The sequence below is a fragment of the Dermacentor andersoni genome, chromosome 7 (assembly GCF_023375885.2).
Source record: "Dermacentor andersoni chromosome 7, qqDerAnde1_hic_scaffold, whole genome shotgun sequence".
Taxonomy (NCBI): Eukaryota; Metazoa; Arthropoda; class Arachnida; order Ixodida; family Ixodidae; genus Dermacentor; species Dermacentor andersoni.
Genome location: NC_092820.1, coordinates 178,962,858 through 178,979,166, shown reverse-complemented (window position 1 = coordinate 178,979,166; position 16,309 = coordinate 178,962,858). Strand labels below are relative to the sequence as shown.

The 16,309-nt window shown below is 49.9% G+C and overlaps 1 protein-coding gene across 4 annotated transcripts in view; it reads right to left on the bottom strand.

Moving 5' to 3' along the window:
• Nucleotides 1-16,309, bottom strand: part of LOC126533276 (uncharacterized) — a 389,342-nt gene that overhangs the window by 70,648 nt on the left and 302,385 nt on the right. For 3 of the 4 annotated variants that reach the window (XM_072289419.1, XM_050180538.3, XM_055071637.1), the window contains exon 5: nt 11,164-11,307. The exons of the other annotated variant lie outside the window; for it this stretch is intronic. In XM_072289419.1, the coding sequence (XP_072145520.1) occupies nt 11,164-11,307 (144 nt within the window). The remainder of the gene's footprint in view (nt 1-11,163; nt 11,308-16,309) is intronic. 4 annotated transcript variants of the gene reach the window in all.

The following is a 16,309-nucleotide window of genomic DNA, read 5'->3' as shown; positions in this document are numbered from 1 at the left end:
TGACTATCTCAACTGAGCTTAGTTCTTTAAGCGGCACTGCTTCAGGGAACTTTGTCGCTGGGCAGATCACAGTCAAAATGTGTCTGTACCCCGTGGCTGTTACCGGCAGAGGTCCCACTGTATCAATAACGAGCCGTCTGAAAGGCTCCGTAATGATAGGTACCAACTTCAACGGCGCCCTCGATTTGTCCCCTGGTTTGCCCACCCGCTGACAGGTGTCACATGTCTTCACAAAGTGGTCTGCGTCCCGAAAACACCCTGGCCAATAGTACTCTTGCAAGAGACGGTCCTTAGTTTTCTTAACTCCTAGGTGTCCGGACCACGAACCCCCATGCGACAAGCGCAACAGATCCTGACGATAGCATTGAGGCACGATCAGCTGATCAAACTCCACTCCTCTGCGGTCTAGATACTTTCGGTACAGGACCCCACCTCTTTCCACAAAGCGAGCATTTTTCTTGGCGATACCTTCCTTGACAATGCAGCGTATGTTTTCTAGGCTGCCATCCTTCTTTTGCTCGGCTATCAAAGCCGCCCGGCTGACTTTTAGCAACCTATTAAGTCCGTCTGACGTAGGCGCGATGAGCAAATCTGCAGATAGCTCTTCTAACTTTCCCGCATCGGGAATTTCCTCTCCAGTATCTGGTGCCTTTAACGCTACAGGCTCAATTTTATTCAGTTCGGACGTGCTCTGAATATCAGCTTGCTGCGCCTCTGACCCTTTTTCATTGTTCGACAACGTCGGCCCCGCAACTACCGGATTTGCAGCGAGCTCCCGAACCTTCGATCTGGTTAAGGCCTGAACGCTAGCCTCGCCAAACAAAAGCCCCTTCTCGCGCAGGAGGTGATCGGACCTGTTCGAAAATAGGTACGGGTACTGGGGGGGCAGCATAGATGACACTGCGGCCTCCGTCTCAAGCGCTCCGAAAGGTCCTTCAATAAGCACTTTTGCTACGGGCAGACACACGCTATGAGCTTCCACGGCTTGCTTGATCCATGCGCACTCGTCCGTGAACATATTGGGTTCTACGTAGGAGGGGTGAACTACATCCATTGTAGCTGCGGAATCGCGAAGCACTCGGCACTCTTTCCCGTTCACGAGGAGGTCTCGCATGTAAGGCTCGAGAAGCTTCATGTTCTCGTCAGTGCTGCATAATGACAAAAACACGACTTTTGTTTTTGTTTCTGGACACTGCGCCGAAAAGTGACCCGGCTTCTGGCACGTATAACAAACGCGCGCTTGCCTCGTCTCGAACCGCTTTCTGCGTTCGGCTTCGGTTGCCGCCGTCTCCTTACGTTCGGTCGGACACTGCGCGGAAAAGTGACCCGGCTTCTGGCACGTATAACACACGCGCGCTTGCCTCGTCTCGAACCGCTTTCTCATGGGTGTGAACTTCGGCCTCTCAAACTTGGAGCCAAATTCACCCTTTTGACCGTCCTTTGCTCCGCGAGCCCGACGCGTCACAAACTCCTCGGCTAGCTCAGCGGCTCTAGCCACCGTACTAACGTCTGGCCTATCCAAGACCCAGTACCGCACGTTCTCAGGTAACCGACTATAAAACTGTTCTAGCCCGAAACACTGCAGAACTTTCTCGTGGTCACCAAACGCTTTCTCTTCTTTGAGCCACTCCTGCATGTTTGACATAAGCCTGTAGGCAAACTCTGTATATGACTCACTTTTGCCTTTCTCATTTTCCCGAAACTTCCGACGGAACGCCTCCGCTGACAGCCTGTACTTTTTTAGCAGACTCGATTTCACTTGGTCGAAATCCTCTGCCTCCTCTCTCTCCAAGCGAGCGACTACGTCGGCCGCCTCGCCGGGTAACAAAGTGAGCAAGCGCTGTGGCCACGTTTCCCGAGAGAACCCCTGCTTCTCGCACGTTCGCTCAAAGTTAACCAGGAACAAACCAATGTCCTCTCCAAGCTTAAACGGCCGCATCAGGTCAGTCATTTTGAACGATACTCGTTCTCCTGCACCGTGTGCCTGACTTCCATTACGAGCGCGTTCCATTTCTACCTCGAGACGCTTCATTTCCAAAGCGTGTTGACGGTCGCGCTCTTCTTTTTCTTTCTGTTCTTTAAGTTCGCGCTCCTGTTTCTCTTTTTGCTCTTGAAGTTCGCGCTCCTGTCTTTTTGCCGTCTCCCTCTCCTCAATGGTCTCAAGGCATTCCGACAGCTCGTCATCCTCAGCTTCTAACTCAAGAATAGCCCTTAGCAGTTCTGGTTTTCTGAGTTTGTCTGAGACATCCAGACCCAACTCTCTTGCAAGCTCCAGCAATTTCGGTTTGCGCAACGACTTCAAATCCATGGCTGCTCTGAATGCTGCTTTCTCTACTGCCTACTATTGTCTTGCCGCAAACTAACCCGGCAGCAACGACAACCACAATTACCAGCTCTGTTTCTGACACTAACAAAAGCCTGGCAAAACTCAGAAGAAGAAAGTCCCGCACTCACCAAACCTCGCAGCCAAGAATTCAGCGCAGTCGTTCCGCTGCAGGCAACCAGTCATCACACAGGGCTCGTTGCACTGCTCCCGGATGGTCGTTGTGCTGCTCAGCATACAGTCAACCGCATCTCTTCGCTGCTGGCCTCCGTTGTCGCGATCTCACCGCTGGCAACCAGCTGTTGGAACCGCACCGCTGGCACGAGTTGTTGCAAACTCAGCGCTGACACCCGTTGTTGCAATCGGGTCGCAAGCCCCAAGGGTAGCGTTGGCCTGGCGGCCTGGGGCACTGGAAGCATCCGAAGGTCTCGGCAAAGCATGAGTCGACTGGTAACAGAACAACTGGTTTATTCTAACATCGCAAAAGAGCGGGCGGTCAGGTTGACCGAAGTGAGAGACGGGAGAGCACGTAACTCGACAGAAGAAATCGGAGCCTCTCTCTTGGCGTCCGGGGGCAGCTGCTCTTATACTTTCGCAGTTGAGGGCAAGAAGGAAGGCCTCGTGACGAGACCACGTGACGGCGGGTACGGACAGACTGAGAGACACGTTGAGACGAGTGTAGTGACGCATCGCCAAGCTGGCGCCTGTCAGACCTCCTCGCTTCACACTTGGGGAGCTCCTCTCCCCGGCTGCCGCGCTTTGACAAGCGTGGGCACACACACACACACGCACACACGAAGACACGTGGCACTGAAACACGCCTGGACGCGCTTGGCGGGGAGACTGCGGGAGCTCCGAACGGGCCAAAATGTCCGCCGCTTTGAACGAAGCTCCGGCGTCCGTTGCATCCGCGCCGGCTATACCGCGCGTTGTAGGCGAAACGTAACACCCCCAAAATTATTGTGATTAATTTCGGAACTTCTTGGAATACATTTGAGACATGCTGGCCGCGCCTGGGGTTGTGAAGCAGTTAGCGGAAAAGCAAGCCGGCCGTCGCGACAGTTCGGCGTGTACTGAATTTTAGTGGGACAAGTTTGTGGCGCTTCTTATGGCCCGGCAACAACATATAACTTATTTCGGTAATCACGCTTGTCGAAAACGCGACGAGCGATTGCTGAGTTATAGCACGGGAGTGTGTCGCTTGCGTCGGCAGGACGCGCAACCGATAACCCCATGAAGCTCCAGAACAAAGAACTTGAATATTCTGTCTTCTGAGCGGCTGAAAAGAGGCTTTGCACCCACGAATTTGTCTTGACTGAGAAGGCATTCTGCGAGCATCCAGCATAGTCTGGTTGAGAGCCTGTGTTGTGGCCACTTTTTGTATACGCAGCGTACTATCGCGTCGGCTAAAGCCAAATTCTTTTGGAAAAACGCAGTTGCCCTTGTATTTGTGCTCTTAAAAGGCAGGACATAAGGGCCGGGAATGAGGAATGCTTGAAAATCAGTTGTTCATATTTTATGGCATTGTTTGGGAGGACTATATTTGCTACGAAATGTATGTGAAAGTATTTCTTTGTAATCCCGCCCATTCACCACTTACGCACGTTTCGCCTCTACACGCATTGTTCCTGTTAGGTCTGTGTACCAATACGATACATGCTTGTAATTAACTTTTAACGCGACAGCTTTAAGGAGCTCGTGTCGCAGAAAAGCCGGTGTCGTCGGTGTCGGCGTCAGGCGTTGGCCGTAAGCGATAAATCCCAGAAGGCACTTCATAAATAAATAACATCTTGCAAAATGGGCGGGTGGGAATCGAACCAGGGTCTCCGGAGTGTGAGACGGAGACGCTACCACTCAGCCACGAGTTCGTTCCTTCAAAACGGGACAAAATCGCCTTTAGTGAATGCGGTGTTGCCTTAGAAACGTGCCGTAGAAAGTTATACTGCGGTGTATATCGGTAATTCTGACCATGTAACTTGCAGAAGTCGCAGTTTCACGAGTAGCGAAGTACGTTTCCGCTTCATTTCTTCTGCGCTTTCCGCACACGCAGAGCCATCTTGCGGCAAACACAGAACACCCGCTCCTCTCAATGTACAGCGCTGCCCCGACAGATGGCGCGCCACGCGCGCATTGGGGCTGTGCGGGGACCGGTCCGAGGCGCGTCGCGGCCCGGACTCCCTCTCCCCTGACGACGCTTCGCCATGCTCCCCCACGGGTTGCAGAATCAAGCGTCCTTCCTTTCTTTAGATCACTATCTGTCTATCTCTCTGCCCGTGCCGATCACGACGTTTGGCTGGCGTACATCGTTTCCCCCTCCGACACACCGAGTTCTTTGGTTCGTTCCGCTTGCTCAGGCGCACGTTTCGTTGCCGCGCCGAACGCTGGGTTGCTCGACGCTCACCACGTGATTGGTGGGTGCAAAGTCCGACGCGGGGCGCCTCGTAAGTGACCGCTGCGCCGTAGCGCATTGTCTTACACCCCTTGGCGGGTCGACGGGAACGCTGTCGCGTTCCACTCTTGAAGGCGAAGCTCAAGCGTCCTCCAACTTTTTTTCCTCTGATGGGCGTCCGGTGGAGCTTCGTACTGCAACTAGTGCTGCTTACCTGGTCCCAGAACTTTGAATGAATGCACAAAAAGCCCGGTACGAGCGTTTATATAGAGCACAATAAATATTTCATCATTTCAGAACACGTCTTGCGTTTACCTTATTTGATTGCACGTGGCACAGATTTGTTAAAGATCGTTCGCAATCATTTTCAGTAAATAAAATGATTCCGCGCCAAGGGCGCGCGTGGTTCATCAGTAGAAGCGAAAAAAGAAAGGCCGCGCCGATCAGCGGACCTGGCGTGGAGTGTACGAGCTGGCGTTCAAAACGCGCGCGCCCTGAACCGACACCGGAAATCCCATCTGCTTGGTGCGCTAATTCGGCCGCTGGGCTGTGAGGGGAGTGTCCGCTCTTGTTGAATGTCTTTCTCTATGGCGATATTGTCACGTGGTAGTGACGGTAGAGAAAGCAACAAAACTGAGTGACGAAACTAGTGTGCTGTTGGGAGAACCTGTGCCCTCAAAAACAAGCGCTCGAAGAACAACGATAGCGGCTAACACAGTTGGCGATCGTCGAAAATCTGATCTGCCGGTCAAGCGCGTTGGCTTTTATACACGAGTCATCGAAGGTTCCGGATCAATCTGTAGTATCCGCTTGTCTTTCGGAAAGTTCCACACAATTCGCGTAACACGTGCAATCAGATTACAGGAGCTTCGTAGACAACACAACCATCGATAACATTCGAGAAACTTCCGGCACATGCGGGCACGTACCGCGCTGAGCGATAACCTTTGTTAGATGGTGAAAAGCGCTGACCCGCAAAAGATAAACCAGGCCACGTGTCAATATTTCCAATTTTGACATCTTCCCATTGTTTGGATTTTATCACAGGATTGCTTTATGATGGTATTTGCGTTATATCTTGTGTTCAAGTTTCTAGATTTTTGGTAACATTGCTTGGAGGCAGCTACCCTGCGATTCAAGCTCTGAAATTTTTAAATTTACTTCTTGTAGTTGCTGTGAATCAATTTTGAAATAACTAGTCTGTTCCTCTGACATGTGCTCTTTATTATGCTAAATTTTAAACTTTAGCACTCCTCGTGTTTTTTGTTGTTCATTATTGTTTGTGTGTACAGTACATACGAATCTTGTTTATGTATGTTGTCATCATTGTTGATCAGTCTCGAGTTCATGAAGAATTGTTTGCGAGTTTTAGTCATTGCCAATTACTTTTAATTCAGCGTACTTTGCATTTCTCCTAAATATTTGGTTCAAACCTAGCATAAATATTACTTCTTAAATAAATTATTGCTCTCATTACGTGCGCTCTCGGCACAGACTCTGGTCTGGCCGCCTGTCAAGAGGCGCATATTTTTCTTTTGTAGTGAGATGCCTTTTCCATTTGGTCGTCAGGAAGCATACCAACGGCTGCAGTGTGGATTTACTTTCACGGACACGTTTATTATCACGAGACTTGTTGGATGATGGGCCTCCACAGGCAACAGCGTGCGTGGCACGGCACCAGGAGCTCAGTTGCACTAAACGCTGACGCTTCGACTTATCTGAAGGCCACGTAATTGAGTTTCAGATTACCTTGAACCTTTCGAGACCACCTCTAGAAAAGCTTTCTGATAACGCCTTAAAAGCGTTTAGAAATCATATATCAATAAAGGGATCATTCATGTCTTCCCTAATCTTACATCTAGACCAGCTTTCTGAATACGTTTACATGACCCGTTAGGTATTATCTCGCAAAAATAATTAAGCCGCACATTAGCGGACAACACGACGTTTTAGCAACGACGGTGTCTTACTCGTGTCGCGGATCGTCACATGACTAACCACGTCATCGATTGGCATGCTGCGAGCACAATCACGACAGAGAAGCGCCTATCGTCAAGGCTGCACTTAGGCATTCAAACGACTGGAAACGCGATTAACCGGACGTGAGGTATCGAGATAGACACGCGCACTCTGCGCCACCTAGCACTTAAATGTTCGCCCCCTCTTGCGCTCATATTCGTTGTGAACAAGCGGTCGCGAAACGCCGTTATATGTTGTACGTCCCTTTTAAACCTTAGGCGAGTCTGTTCGACAGCGTGTCTCCTTTAAACAGTTTTTATCGTCTCGGATAAACGCCATGAAAACGTTGCTTATCTATTTTGTAGCTTCACGTGATGGCACCGCGAATGTCCGGCCGGGCACATTCGTGGGGCGCTATTCTCGACACGCATGGCGGCTGAACGGCCGCCATTATCCGCCATGTTTACTCTCTGATTGGCTGTCGAGAGCTCACGTGCCTTGTAATTTGTGTCGGGAAACGGAAGTTTTGCAAGATCCAATATTGTGTTTTCATCAAGATGACGAAACGTGACGTGTAGCTGCAAATTTGATCAACTAATACATTTTTTGGGCTCTTGGCAGCTACATTGAGATGTTAGCGCTTCAGAAAGAAAGTGAGCGGTAGCCTACAGAAGCTAGTGAATGCATCTGCAATTTCGCGAATATGTGGTGGCGATCCAAGATAGCCGCCATGCCAGTTTGCTGATTGGCTGAAGGAATATGCTGTGTGGAGCGTCACAGGAAGGGCCGTTTTGTAAACGTCAGTTTGACGTTGCGTGACGTTACGCTCGGCCGCCATTGCAGAGATCTTCCGCCGTAATTTGTGGTTCGACAATCCGCCCGAATTATGCTGATGAGCAGCCATATGCAATGGTGACCGACAGGAATGCGTATCGCCACATATTCCCCGTCGTTTGGCACCGTGAAAATTATTTGTTCATAACGCGTGCTCATAGTATTTGCATTGCTTTCGGGTGGTGTTGGCATTTGTGTTTTGGGCCATCAGTTTTCAAAAGAATGCGTTTATACGAAATAACGTTGGTTGAACATGCGAACTTTCTGACACGTTGTTCACTTTTCGGCGCTGCGTTTCTATTGCAATCAAGATTAATGCCTTTCGCACAATCAAAAGTTATGATGACGGCATCTTTTTAATTTATAAAAAGGAATGTACGCAAGGCGGCGCCTTGGAGTTTCGATTGATTGATTGATTGAAACGTTTATTAGAAGGGATGGCCCGTGGCATAAGATAGGGGTGGGGGTTAGGTGAAAGGAAGGATGCCTGCCTCCTTCGCAAAGGAGAGCAAAGCGTTGATTCTCCTGGTGGCATCTGCTTGAGGTGCGACCCAGTCTTCGTACGATGCCACCTTTAGAGGTCGGGTGTGCTTGTCCCTAAGGGTGGCTGTGGCAGGACAGGACCAGATCATATGTTTAAGATCGACGTTGGTCGCAGGGCAGTTGGGGCATTCCACTTCTGTTCTTCTCCACTTGCTTAGGACATCCGGTGTAATAGATGCCTTAGCTCTTGCTTTGTGGATGAGGACCTGGGCTGTTCTAGGAAGGCGAGTGGGAATGGCAGGAAGGATGCTAGGAATGGACTCCCGTAGTAGAGCCTTCCTCTCGTGTTTCAACCGGGCAATCTGTTGATCTGGTACAACGACGGATGACGGGGAGCTATAGGTATGGTCCAGCAGGGACGGGCTCACTTCACGGCTGCGATGGCGGTCTTCTCTAATTTTCTCGCCTGCAGCTTCATGGGCCTCCTGTTCCCAGCTCCCCTCATGTTGTGACCAGGTGTCCAGTGTACGAAAATGCGTGCGGCATGCGAAAATGCTATTGTCCCGCAGGTGGCGGCAGGCTTGTTTTATGCGGTGCGCTATGATAGTCGTGTAGGATCGGGAGTTCAGTTGCTTGACGGCCTCTCGACTGTCGGTGTAGATGTGAACCGTTTCTTCGGTGCTAGAGTTGAATGGCTTCTTCGGTGGCCAGTAGTTCAAGATCGGTCCAGGAAGCATAGCCGCTGTGGCTCACGGCGTGTGCTTGCCCGTTTTCTCTGTAAAAAGCGGTAGCAGCATGCATTTTTCCTGAATGTTCATCGTATTGCAACGCAGCATCGGTATATATTTTCGTTCCTTCATGCTTTTGTTCCGCATCTAGTACACTTTGTTGTCGGTGTGCCCTGCCTTCACCTTTGGTGTTCTTAGGTAGTGGTCTGCGTTCCGTAACCCTTATTTCATCCCAGGGTGGAAGGAGGTGATCCAGCTCTGGCAGGTGCAGGTTGGTGCCATGCAGTGCAGATAGCAGTCGCTGACCATTCCACGTGTTCTTCAGCCTCGTTTCATGGTTATCCTTGTGGGTTTTAACCAATGCATCCACCGTCGGGAGGCCGGAGTATCTGTGCAGGTCTTCTATTTTTGCGTGTATTGGTAGGCCGGTGATTGCCCTCATAGCCATGTTGTGTATCTTGTCAAGTTGCTTGTAGTTTGCGGCCGTCAGGTCGTAATGTGGGGCTCCGTACCTTATCTTGGCGATGAGAACAGCTACGTGAGCCGCCGTGCAACCTCTGTTCCTGCCCCTCCGCTGTGGTGGGTTAGCCTCCTGATAAGGTCTCCTGCGGTGCGAGTAACCGGCGAAGTGAACGAGATGGCAACGCCGGCGCTTGCGTCGCGCAAGCGGATATCTCTGGTGCGCGCAGCGCTATCGGTGATATTCGGCATTTCTCAGCCAGCCAAGTCGGGCTGGGTCACTTACGTTTCGCGAGATAGCGATAACGTGGCCTACAGTACGTGCGCGCATCGCCACTGGTAGGTCGCGTATGTTGTCTCAAGGAAGAAAACAAGCGCGTTGGCGCCGACGTACGATGACTCATTTCGTTTCCCGGGGACACACATCCTAGCTAATGAAGCAGACGACGACTTATACGCAGCAGACGACGGAAGCGAGAAGCGTTTTCGACAGAATAATAATGCGCTTTGAGCGACTTGCTTTATTTTTACTACAGAGGAAAACTGGTTTGCTTTACCAATGACCTTACGTTCAGTGCCTTTATTTCAGTTTACTAGGCAAACCGATAAGTTGGTGTCACATTACGAAAGCAAAATGGGGCCATCAGCGCCATTTTATTCGCGTCGCGTCTACGTCACGCATCGAAGAAAATGGCGGAATGTCCAGAATAGAGCCCATGAGCTCGTTTGCACGTTGTGCATCGGGCGATTTATCGAAGTCACGTGACATATAATCGGCGACTTATAAGGAATGCGTCGGACGAACAGGTGCTTACGCCTCCGAAAGAAGAGAGAGAAAAGGGCCCGTTCGAGTTTCAGCTGTTGTCGCGCCGCGCCGCAGTTTTATGCTTTGCAGATACGATCGTTGGCTCACAATGTACCGCGCTTGTGTCTAATAATGACCGAACCTGGGCCGCTATCTTGTACACGTTCGAAAAGTCGACGTTCGATTTCGCCTCGCGCGATTGTCCAGGCTGCGCCGATATCGCGGCCTAGGCCAATCTTGTCCAATCGCGTGAGGCGAAATAGAACGTCGGCTTTTCGAACGTTTGCAAGATAGCGGCCCTGGTGAGGGCCCACCTAAAGGAACGCTATCAGAAAATGTGAAGCTACACTGAGTGATTACACTTCTGTGAGAAAGTAACCGTCATTCGTAGTGATAACAGAGCTTTTGTAAACGATAAAATGACAAATTGATAATCAGAGTGATGCAGCTAGTTGTGGACGATGATACGTGTCATGTGGCGTCAGTACTGACAGATTAACCGAGCGGCATAGACGAAGGTCATGTCCGTTCTGGCGCAGGCGATTCAGATTGAGGGACAGAATCAGCCCTTTCGATAGGTCATTTTCAATGCAACAGATTCAGATATTGGCACACAGAGTCTTCTAGATGGATAATCTATCGATCTAGCTCGACTCAATATTTTCCTCAAGTGTCCCTTTAAAGAGCAGTGACGTGCTTTCGGTCCGAAATCATATAGCCATGTGTACTGCGTAATATGTTGGGCATAAATGACGATACCTGCGCTGACGTGGGTTCCTAAATCTAGCTGATGCTAACACTGAATATGAATAGTTGTTTCGGGTATTCTAGACAGCTAATTTTATTTGTAATGCTCTGAAAACTACTTGATGGCACAGAATTTGTAAGCTAAAGCTATTATATCTGTTCAACGAAGTCGGCACACAAACGAGCACACAAAACGAGGAACGTTTACCTAACAACCCACGGATTCGCTTCAAGTTTAGGCGAAATCATGTAGTTGACATCCTTTACACGGTGGCTGAACCTCCGTTACTTTAGCTGTTCCACTAGCGCCAACTGTCCTACTAATATCCTTCGCAGGAGACATCATCCCCAACCATGGCCTCTGAGACCGGGCGGCGCGACAGCACTCGCCGACAGTATCGGCGGCGATACCCAGGCCCCACGCACGCACACGTACCTATCTCGCACTGCTGCTCGTCGGGCAGTACGCCCTCGCGGATGTAGCCGTTCTTGCACTCGCAGTGGTCACTGCTGCAGTGGGAGTTGTTGACCAGGCTGTCGCAGTCGGAGTCCCGGGCGCATGTCTCGTCCAGGTATCGCCCTGCAACCGCGCGCCTCGAGGTCATTCGGGGCCGGTATATATGGCAATCTTGGAGCGCATGGCTTATTTCGCCAAAATAACCTGTTTACTATTTTTCTTAATGTTGCAGGAAAAAGAAGGTTGTTAGATAGTTTACTGCACTAGGGGCTCCCGTATGGCAGACTGCATATTTCATTTACGAGAGTCAAACGCTGTTCTCACAGATCACACAGATAAGCACGTTACACACGAGATGCGACCACTGTCGCCAAGGAGACCGGCACTATGCGACACATACAAGTGCCTACACACTGTACTACGAGTTTATATTGTCACGTGGTAGCTACGGTAAAGAACACAGTAGCAATACTCTGAAAGACGAGCAAGCGAGATAACTTTATTTGGAATCCGGTGATTGGGGGGCCCGGGCCTGGGGCCGCCTTAGATAGTCACTGGGAGCTGCTGCTCCAGCGCTGCCTCCATGGCTCGCTGGACGGCTCAAAGTTGGTCTCGGAGTTCTGAGCTGAGCAGCGGCGGCCGACCACCGTGCCCGTAGATGTTCCGGGGAGAATTCCACTTTATCTTCATATATTTCACATCCCCAAAATATGTGTTGAAGGGGGGCTCTAACAAACTTGCATAGCTTGCAAATATAGCTCGCGTATATCTCGGGGTAGAAACTTTTTGCTTGCACGGTACTCGCATAAGTTTCTGTTTGTAATCGCCTCCAAGTAACGGACTCAGCTCTGTTCAGTTTAGTGTGAGGCGCTGGTAATACTCGCCTCCGATTTTGATAGAATTTGGTGGCATCGCTAAATCTTGTTACTCTATCTTTTTCTCTCCAGATATCCTCCTCCGCGTTCTCCTGACCGATGGAAGTCACTCTTTGCTCAGATCGGCGAGTAAGATCTTGAGATTCGCGGTGTGCTACCTCGTTGAGGTTGATTGCGGGAATGTCTGGAGTCGTATGCGCTGGGAACCAGAGCAATTGCCTGCCGTTCTTCTCAGCGTTGGAGAATTTTGCTTCATTGACTCTGATGATGTGCCATGACTCAGGAGAGATTCTACCTTTTGCATAATTTCTAACGGCCACTTGAGAATCGCTAATGATGTACTGAGAATTCGTGGAGACCAATGCTAGTGCAACGGCTACCTCCTCCGCTGTCTCGGAATGTTTGGTATTAACTGATACGCTTGTAAGAGGTTTTTGGGCGTGATCTACGATTACTGCTACGTAGCTATTTCTTTGTGGGTATTCAGCCGCGCCTACGAAGGTTGCTCTGTCGTCTGACCCAAAGCTTCGGATAATTTTCTCTGCTCTACTCTTGCGCCTGCCGTCGTTGTAACCTGGATGCATGTTCTTGGGTATATTTGGTACTAGGAGTTTGTCACGAATTTCTCTCGTTATCTTCCTCTTTTCACCGCATAAATCGTGGTAATTCATTCCTAGCTTGCTTAGTATATGCCGTCCCGTTTTGATTTTGGTTAGTCGTTCTGCCTGAGATATTTGCTGTGCTTCTATGAGTTCGTACAGTGTGTTGTGTAGTCCTAACTTTAGCAAGAGATGCGTGCTCGCACTGATGGGAATCCCTAGTGCTAGTTTGTATGCTTTCTTTATCAGGTTGTGAATTTTAGTCTTTTCAACTGTAATCCAATTGTGGAAGGCTGCTATGTATGTGATCTGACTGATTACGAATGATTGTATCAGCCGTATGATACTTTCTTCCTTCATACCCTCGTGCTTGTTAGTAATTCGTTTGATTAATCTCATGGTGTTTGTTACCTTTGTATCTAACTTCTTTATGGTTTCCCAATTTGTGCCTTTTTTCTCGATTACTAGACCCAACACCTTGAGCTGGTTGACTATTGGGATATTCCGCCCGTTCTTGGTGCGTAGCTTGATTTCCCCATGAGCCTCGTTTCTGTCGTATCCTTTGGGAGGCCTGCCCCTAAGTGTGGGGCAGTACAAGAGAAGTTCAGATTTCTCTGCAGAGCATGTGAGGCCTGTTCCTACGAGGTGTTCCTCTACTGTGTCAATTGCTGTCTGGAGTCGTTGTTCTATTGATCCGTCGCTGCCATCACAGGCCCATATAGTAATATCGTCCGCGTAGATTGTGTCATTCAGGGACTCTACGTGATTTAATTTTTCGGGGAGTCCTATCAAGACGAGATTAAACAGCATCAGCGAGATGACAGCGACTTGCGGCGTGCCACCGGTCCGCCCCCCTATGCCGATTTCGGGCGACGTGAACCCTTCGACGGAGATCCTATCTGATGGGAAGCTCTTGATGTACGTCCGTTGCTCTAGCATTCGTTCGATATTTTCTAATATGGTTGCATGGTTGCCATTATGAAAAGCCTTTTTAAGATCAAGGCCCAAGATGGCCCTTGCCTAGCACGTTTTATAATCGCTTATCTGACGCTTAAGTTGAAGCATGGGATCAGGTGTCGAAAGGTTTTTTCGAAATCCTATCGTCGTATCAGGGCATATGTTATTATCCTCGAAGAAGTTAACTACTGTGTTTAAAATTACATGTTCCAATAATTTTCCGACGCAAGATGTTGGGGAGATCGGTCTGAGGTTGTCGATCTCAAGCTTCTTACCAGGTTTTGGAATGAGCGTTATCGTCACTTTCTTCCACTGAGCTGACACTTTTCCCTTTACCCAACACTCGTTTATGTATTCGGTTAGTTTGGCGATCGATTCATCATCGAAGTTCCTGAGAGTCTTGTTGGTTATACCGTCCGGGCCTGATTTGGTGTTGAACTTTTGTAGGGCCGCGCGGATTACAGCCTCCGTGAGTTCCTCGTCTAATTTTGTATTTGTATTCCCGTTGTAGCTAGGTTAGCTGCAAGGGGGCGCCTGTGTTAAGTATTTCTGCTCTACTCCATCGAGAAATTCCTCTTCTCTGCCCTCATATGCGTGTATTAACTATTAATGGCTTGCATGTGGTTTTTGTTGTTATTCTCATGGTCAAGCAGGAACCTGAGCATGTGCCAGCTTTTGCCGGTGCTTAATTGCCCGTCCATGGAATTGCATATCTCGTCCCATTCTGGTTTGGTCAATTGCTTAGCATGTTCTTCTATTTTTTGTTGAGGAGCGCTATGCGCTTTCTTTGTTATGCTTCCGACCTCTAAGTCTATTCTGAAGCGACTGCTTAGCTTCCCACATGCGGAGAAGCCTGCTGTCACATTTCTCCAAGTTAGATTCAGTTGGTGCTATTTTTGTGGCAGCTTTGACGCCATCGCTGAGCTCCTTAGTCCATTGTTCTATGTCTGCGATGGATCGTTAGGCGAACCTGTGCCCACAAAAACAGGTTACAACGCTAGCGGCGAACACTGTCGGTGATCGACGAAATCTGATTCGCGGGTCAAGCGCGTCGGCTTTTATACATCAGTCATCGAAGGTTCCAGATGGATCGCTGGTGCCAGCGTGTCTTCTAAAGAGTTCTGCATCATTCGCGTCGCGCGATTAAATCAGATTACACAAGGTTCGGTGATAACAGACTGCGGATAGAACCATCGATAACTTTCGAGAAACTTCTGATACACGCAGGCGCGTCCTGTGCTGTGCGATAACATTTGTTAGGCGGTGAAACCTGGTCACCCGATAAAGATAAACAACTACACGTGTCAATACGACCCTCTCGAAAAGCATCGTCCCGATACTACAAACGTAAGTGCGAAACACAAAGGACACTTATTAAACAAAAGTAACAAAACAACAAAGTAACACAGTTCATAAAAAGAAGTTCCAGAACTAAGCTATGCCAAGTCGCGAAGTTCGTTAGCGCTGGTAGAACGGCTTAAGTCGCATAACATGGACTATTTCATGTCGTGAGCGGCGCCGCTGTGATAGCGAAATGCGGTTAGGTCGTTGTCATAGTCGAGTCGAGTGCGCCAATGCCTCGGATGATCTTGTAGGGTCCGAAATAGCGGCGTAAAAGCTTCTCGCTAAGTCCTCGTCGGCGCATCGGGGTCCAAACCCAAACACTGTCGCCGGGCTGGTACTCGACGTAGCGTCGTCGAAGGTTGTAGTGTCGGCTGTCGGTCCTCTGCTGGTTCTTGATCCGCAGGCGGGCGAGCTGTCTGGCGTCTTCGGCGCACTGGAGATAGATGGCAACGTCAAGATTCTCTTCGTCGGTGACGTGCGGCCGCATGGCGTTGAAAGTCATCGTCGGGTTTCTGCCGTAAACCAGGTTGAACGGCGTGATCTATGTTGTTTTTTGCACCACCGTGTTGTAAGCGAAGGTAACGTACGGCAGGACGGCATCCGAGGTCTTGTGTTCGACGTTGACGTACAGGCGCCGACAAAAGTGGTATACTCCACGCAGCGGGAGCCGGAGCAACGGCAAACTAAAACGGCAAACTGCATCGCAACGCCATGTACAGGCAGCATCTGGGATCGAGACAGCCAATGGGTGCCTTTAATTATCTGAAAGCATGTCGCTTGACTCGTGTCAATGTTTCGTGCTTCAGCTCGCCAAAATGCCGAGCGACGTCACTGCAGTAGCAATCTGCGTGGAGTACACCACTTTTGTCGACGCCTGTACATCACTAGCATATCGGCGAAGGTTTTATTCAGGCGCTCCGTAAGACCATTCGTCTGCGGGTGGTAGGCAGTTGTCCTCCTGTGGCTTGGCTGGCTGTATAGGAAAATGACTAGGGTGAGCTCCGCTGTAAAGGCCGTCGCTCTGTCGGTGATGAGGATTCTGGGGCCCTATGTCGCACCAGGATGTTCTCGACGAAGAATTTCGCCACTTCGGCTGCGCTACCTTTCGGTAGAGCTTTCGTTTCAGTGAAGCGGGTGAGGTAGTCCGTCGCCACGACGATCCACTTATTTCCGGAAGTTGACGTCGGAAAAGGTGCAACAAGTCCATCCCGATCTGCTGGAATGGTAGGCAAGGAGGCTGGATTGGCTGTAGTAATCCTGGGGGCCTTGTCGGTGGTGTCCTGCGTCCCTGACAGTCTCGGCATGTCTTGACGTAACGGGCGACGTCGGCGGCCATTAATACTTTTCCTG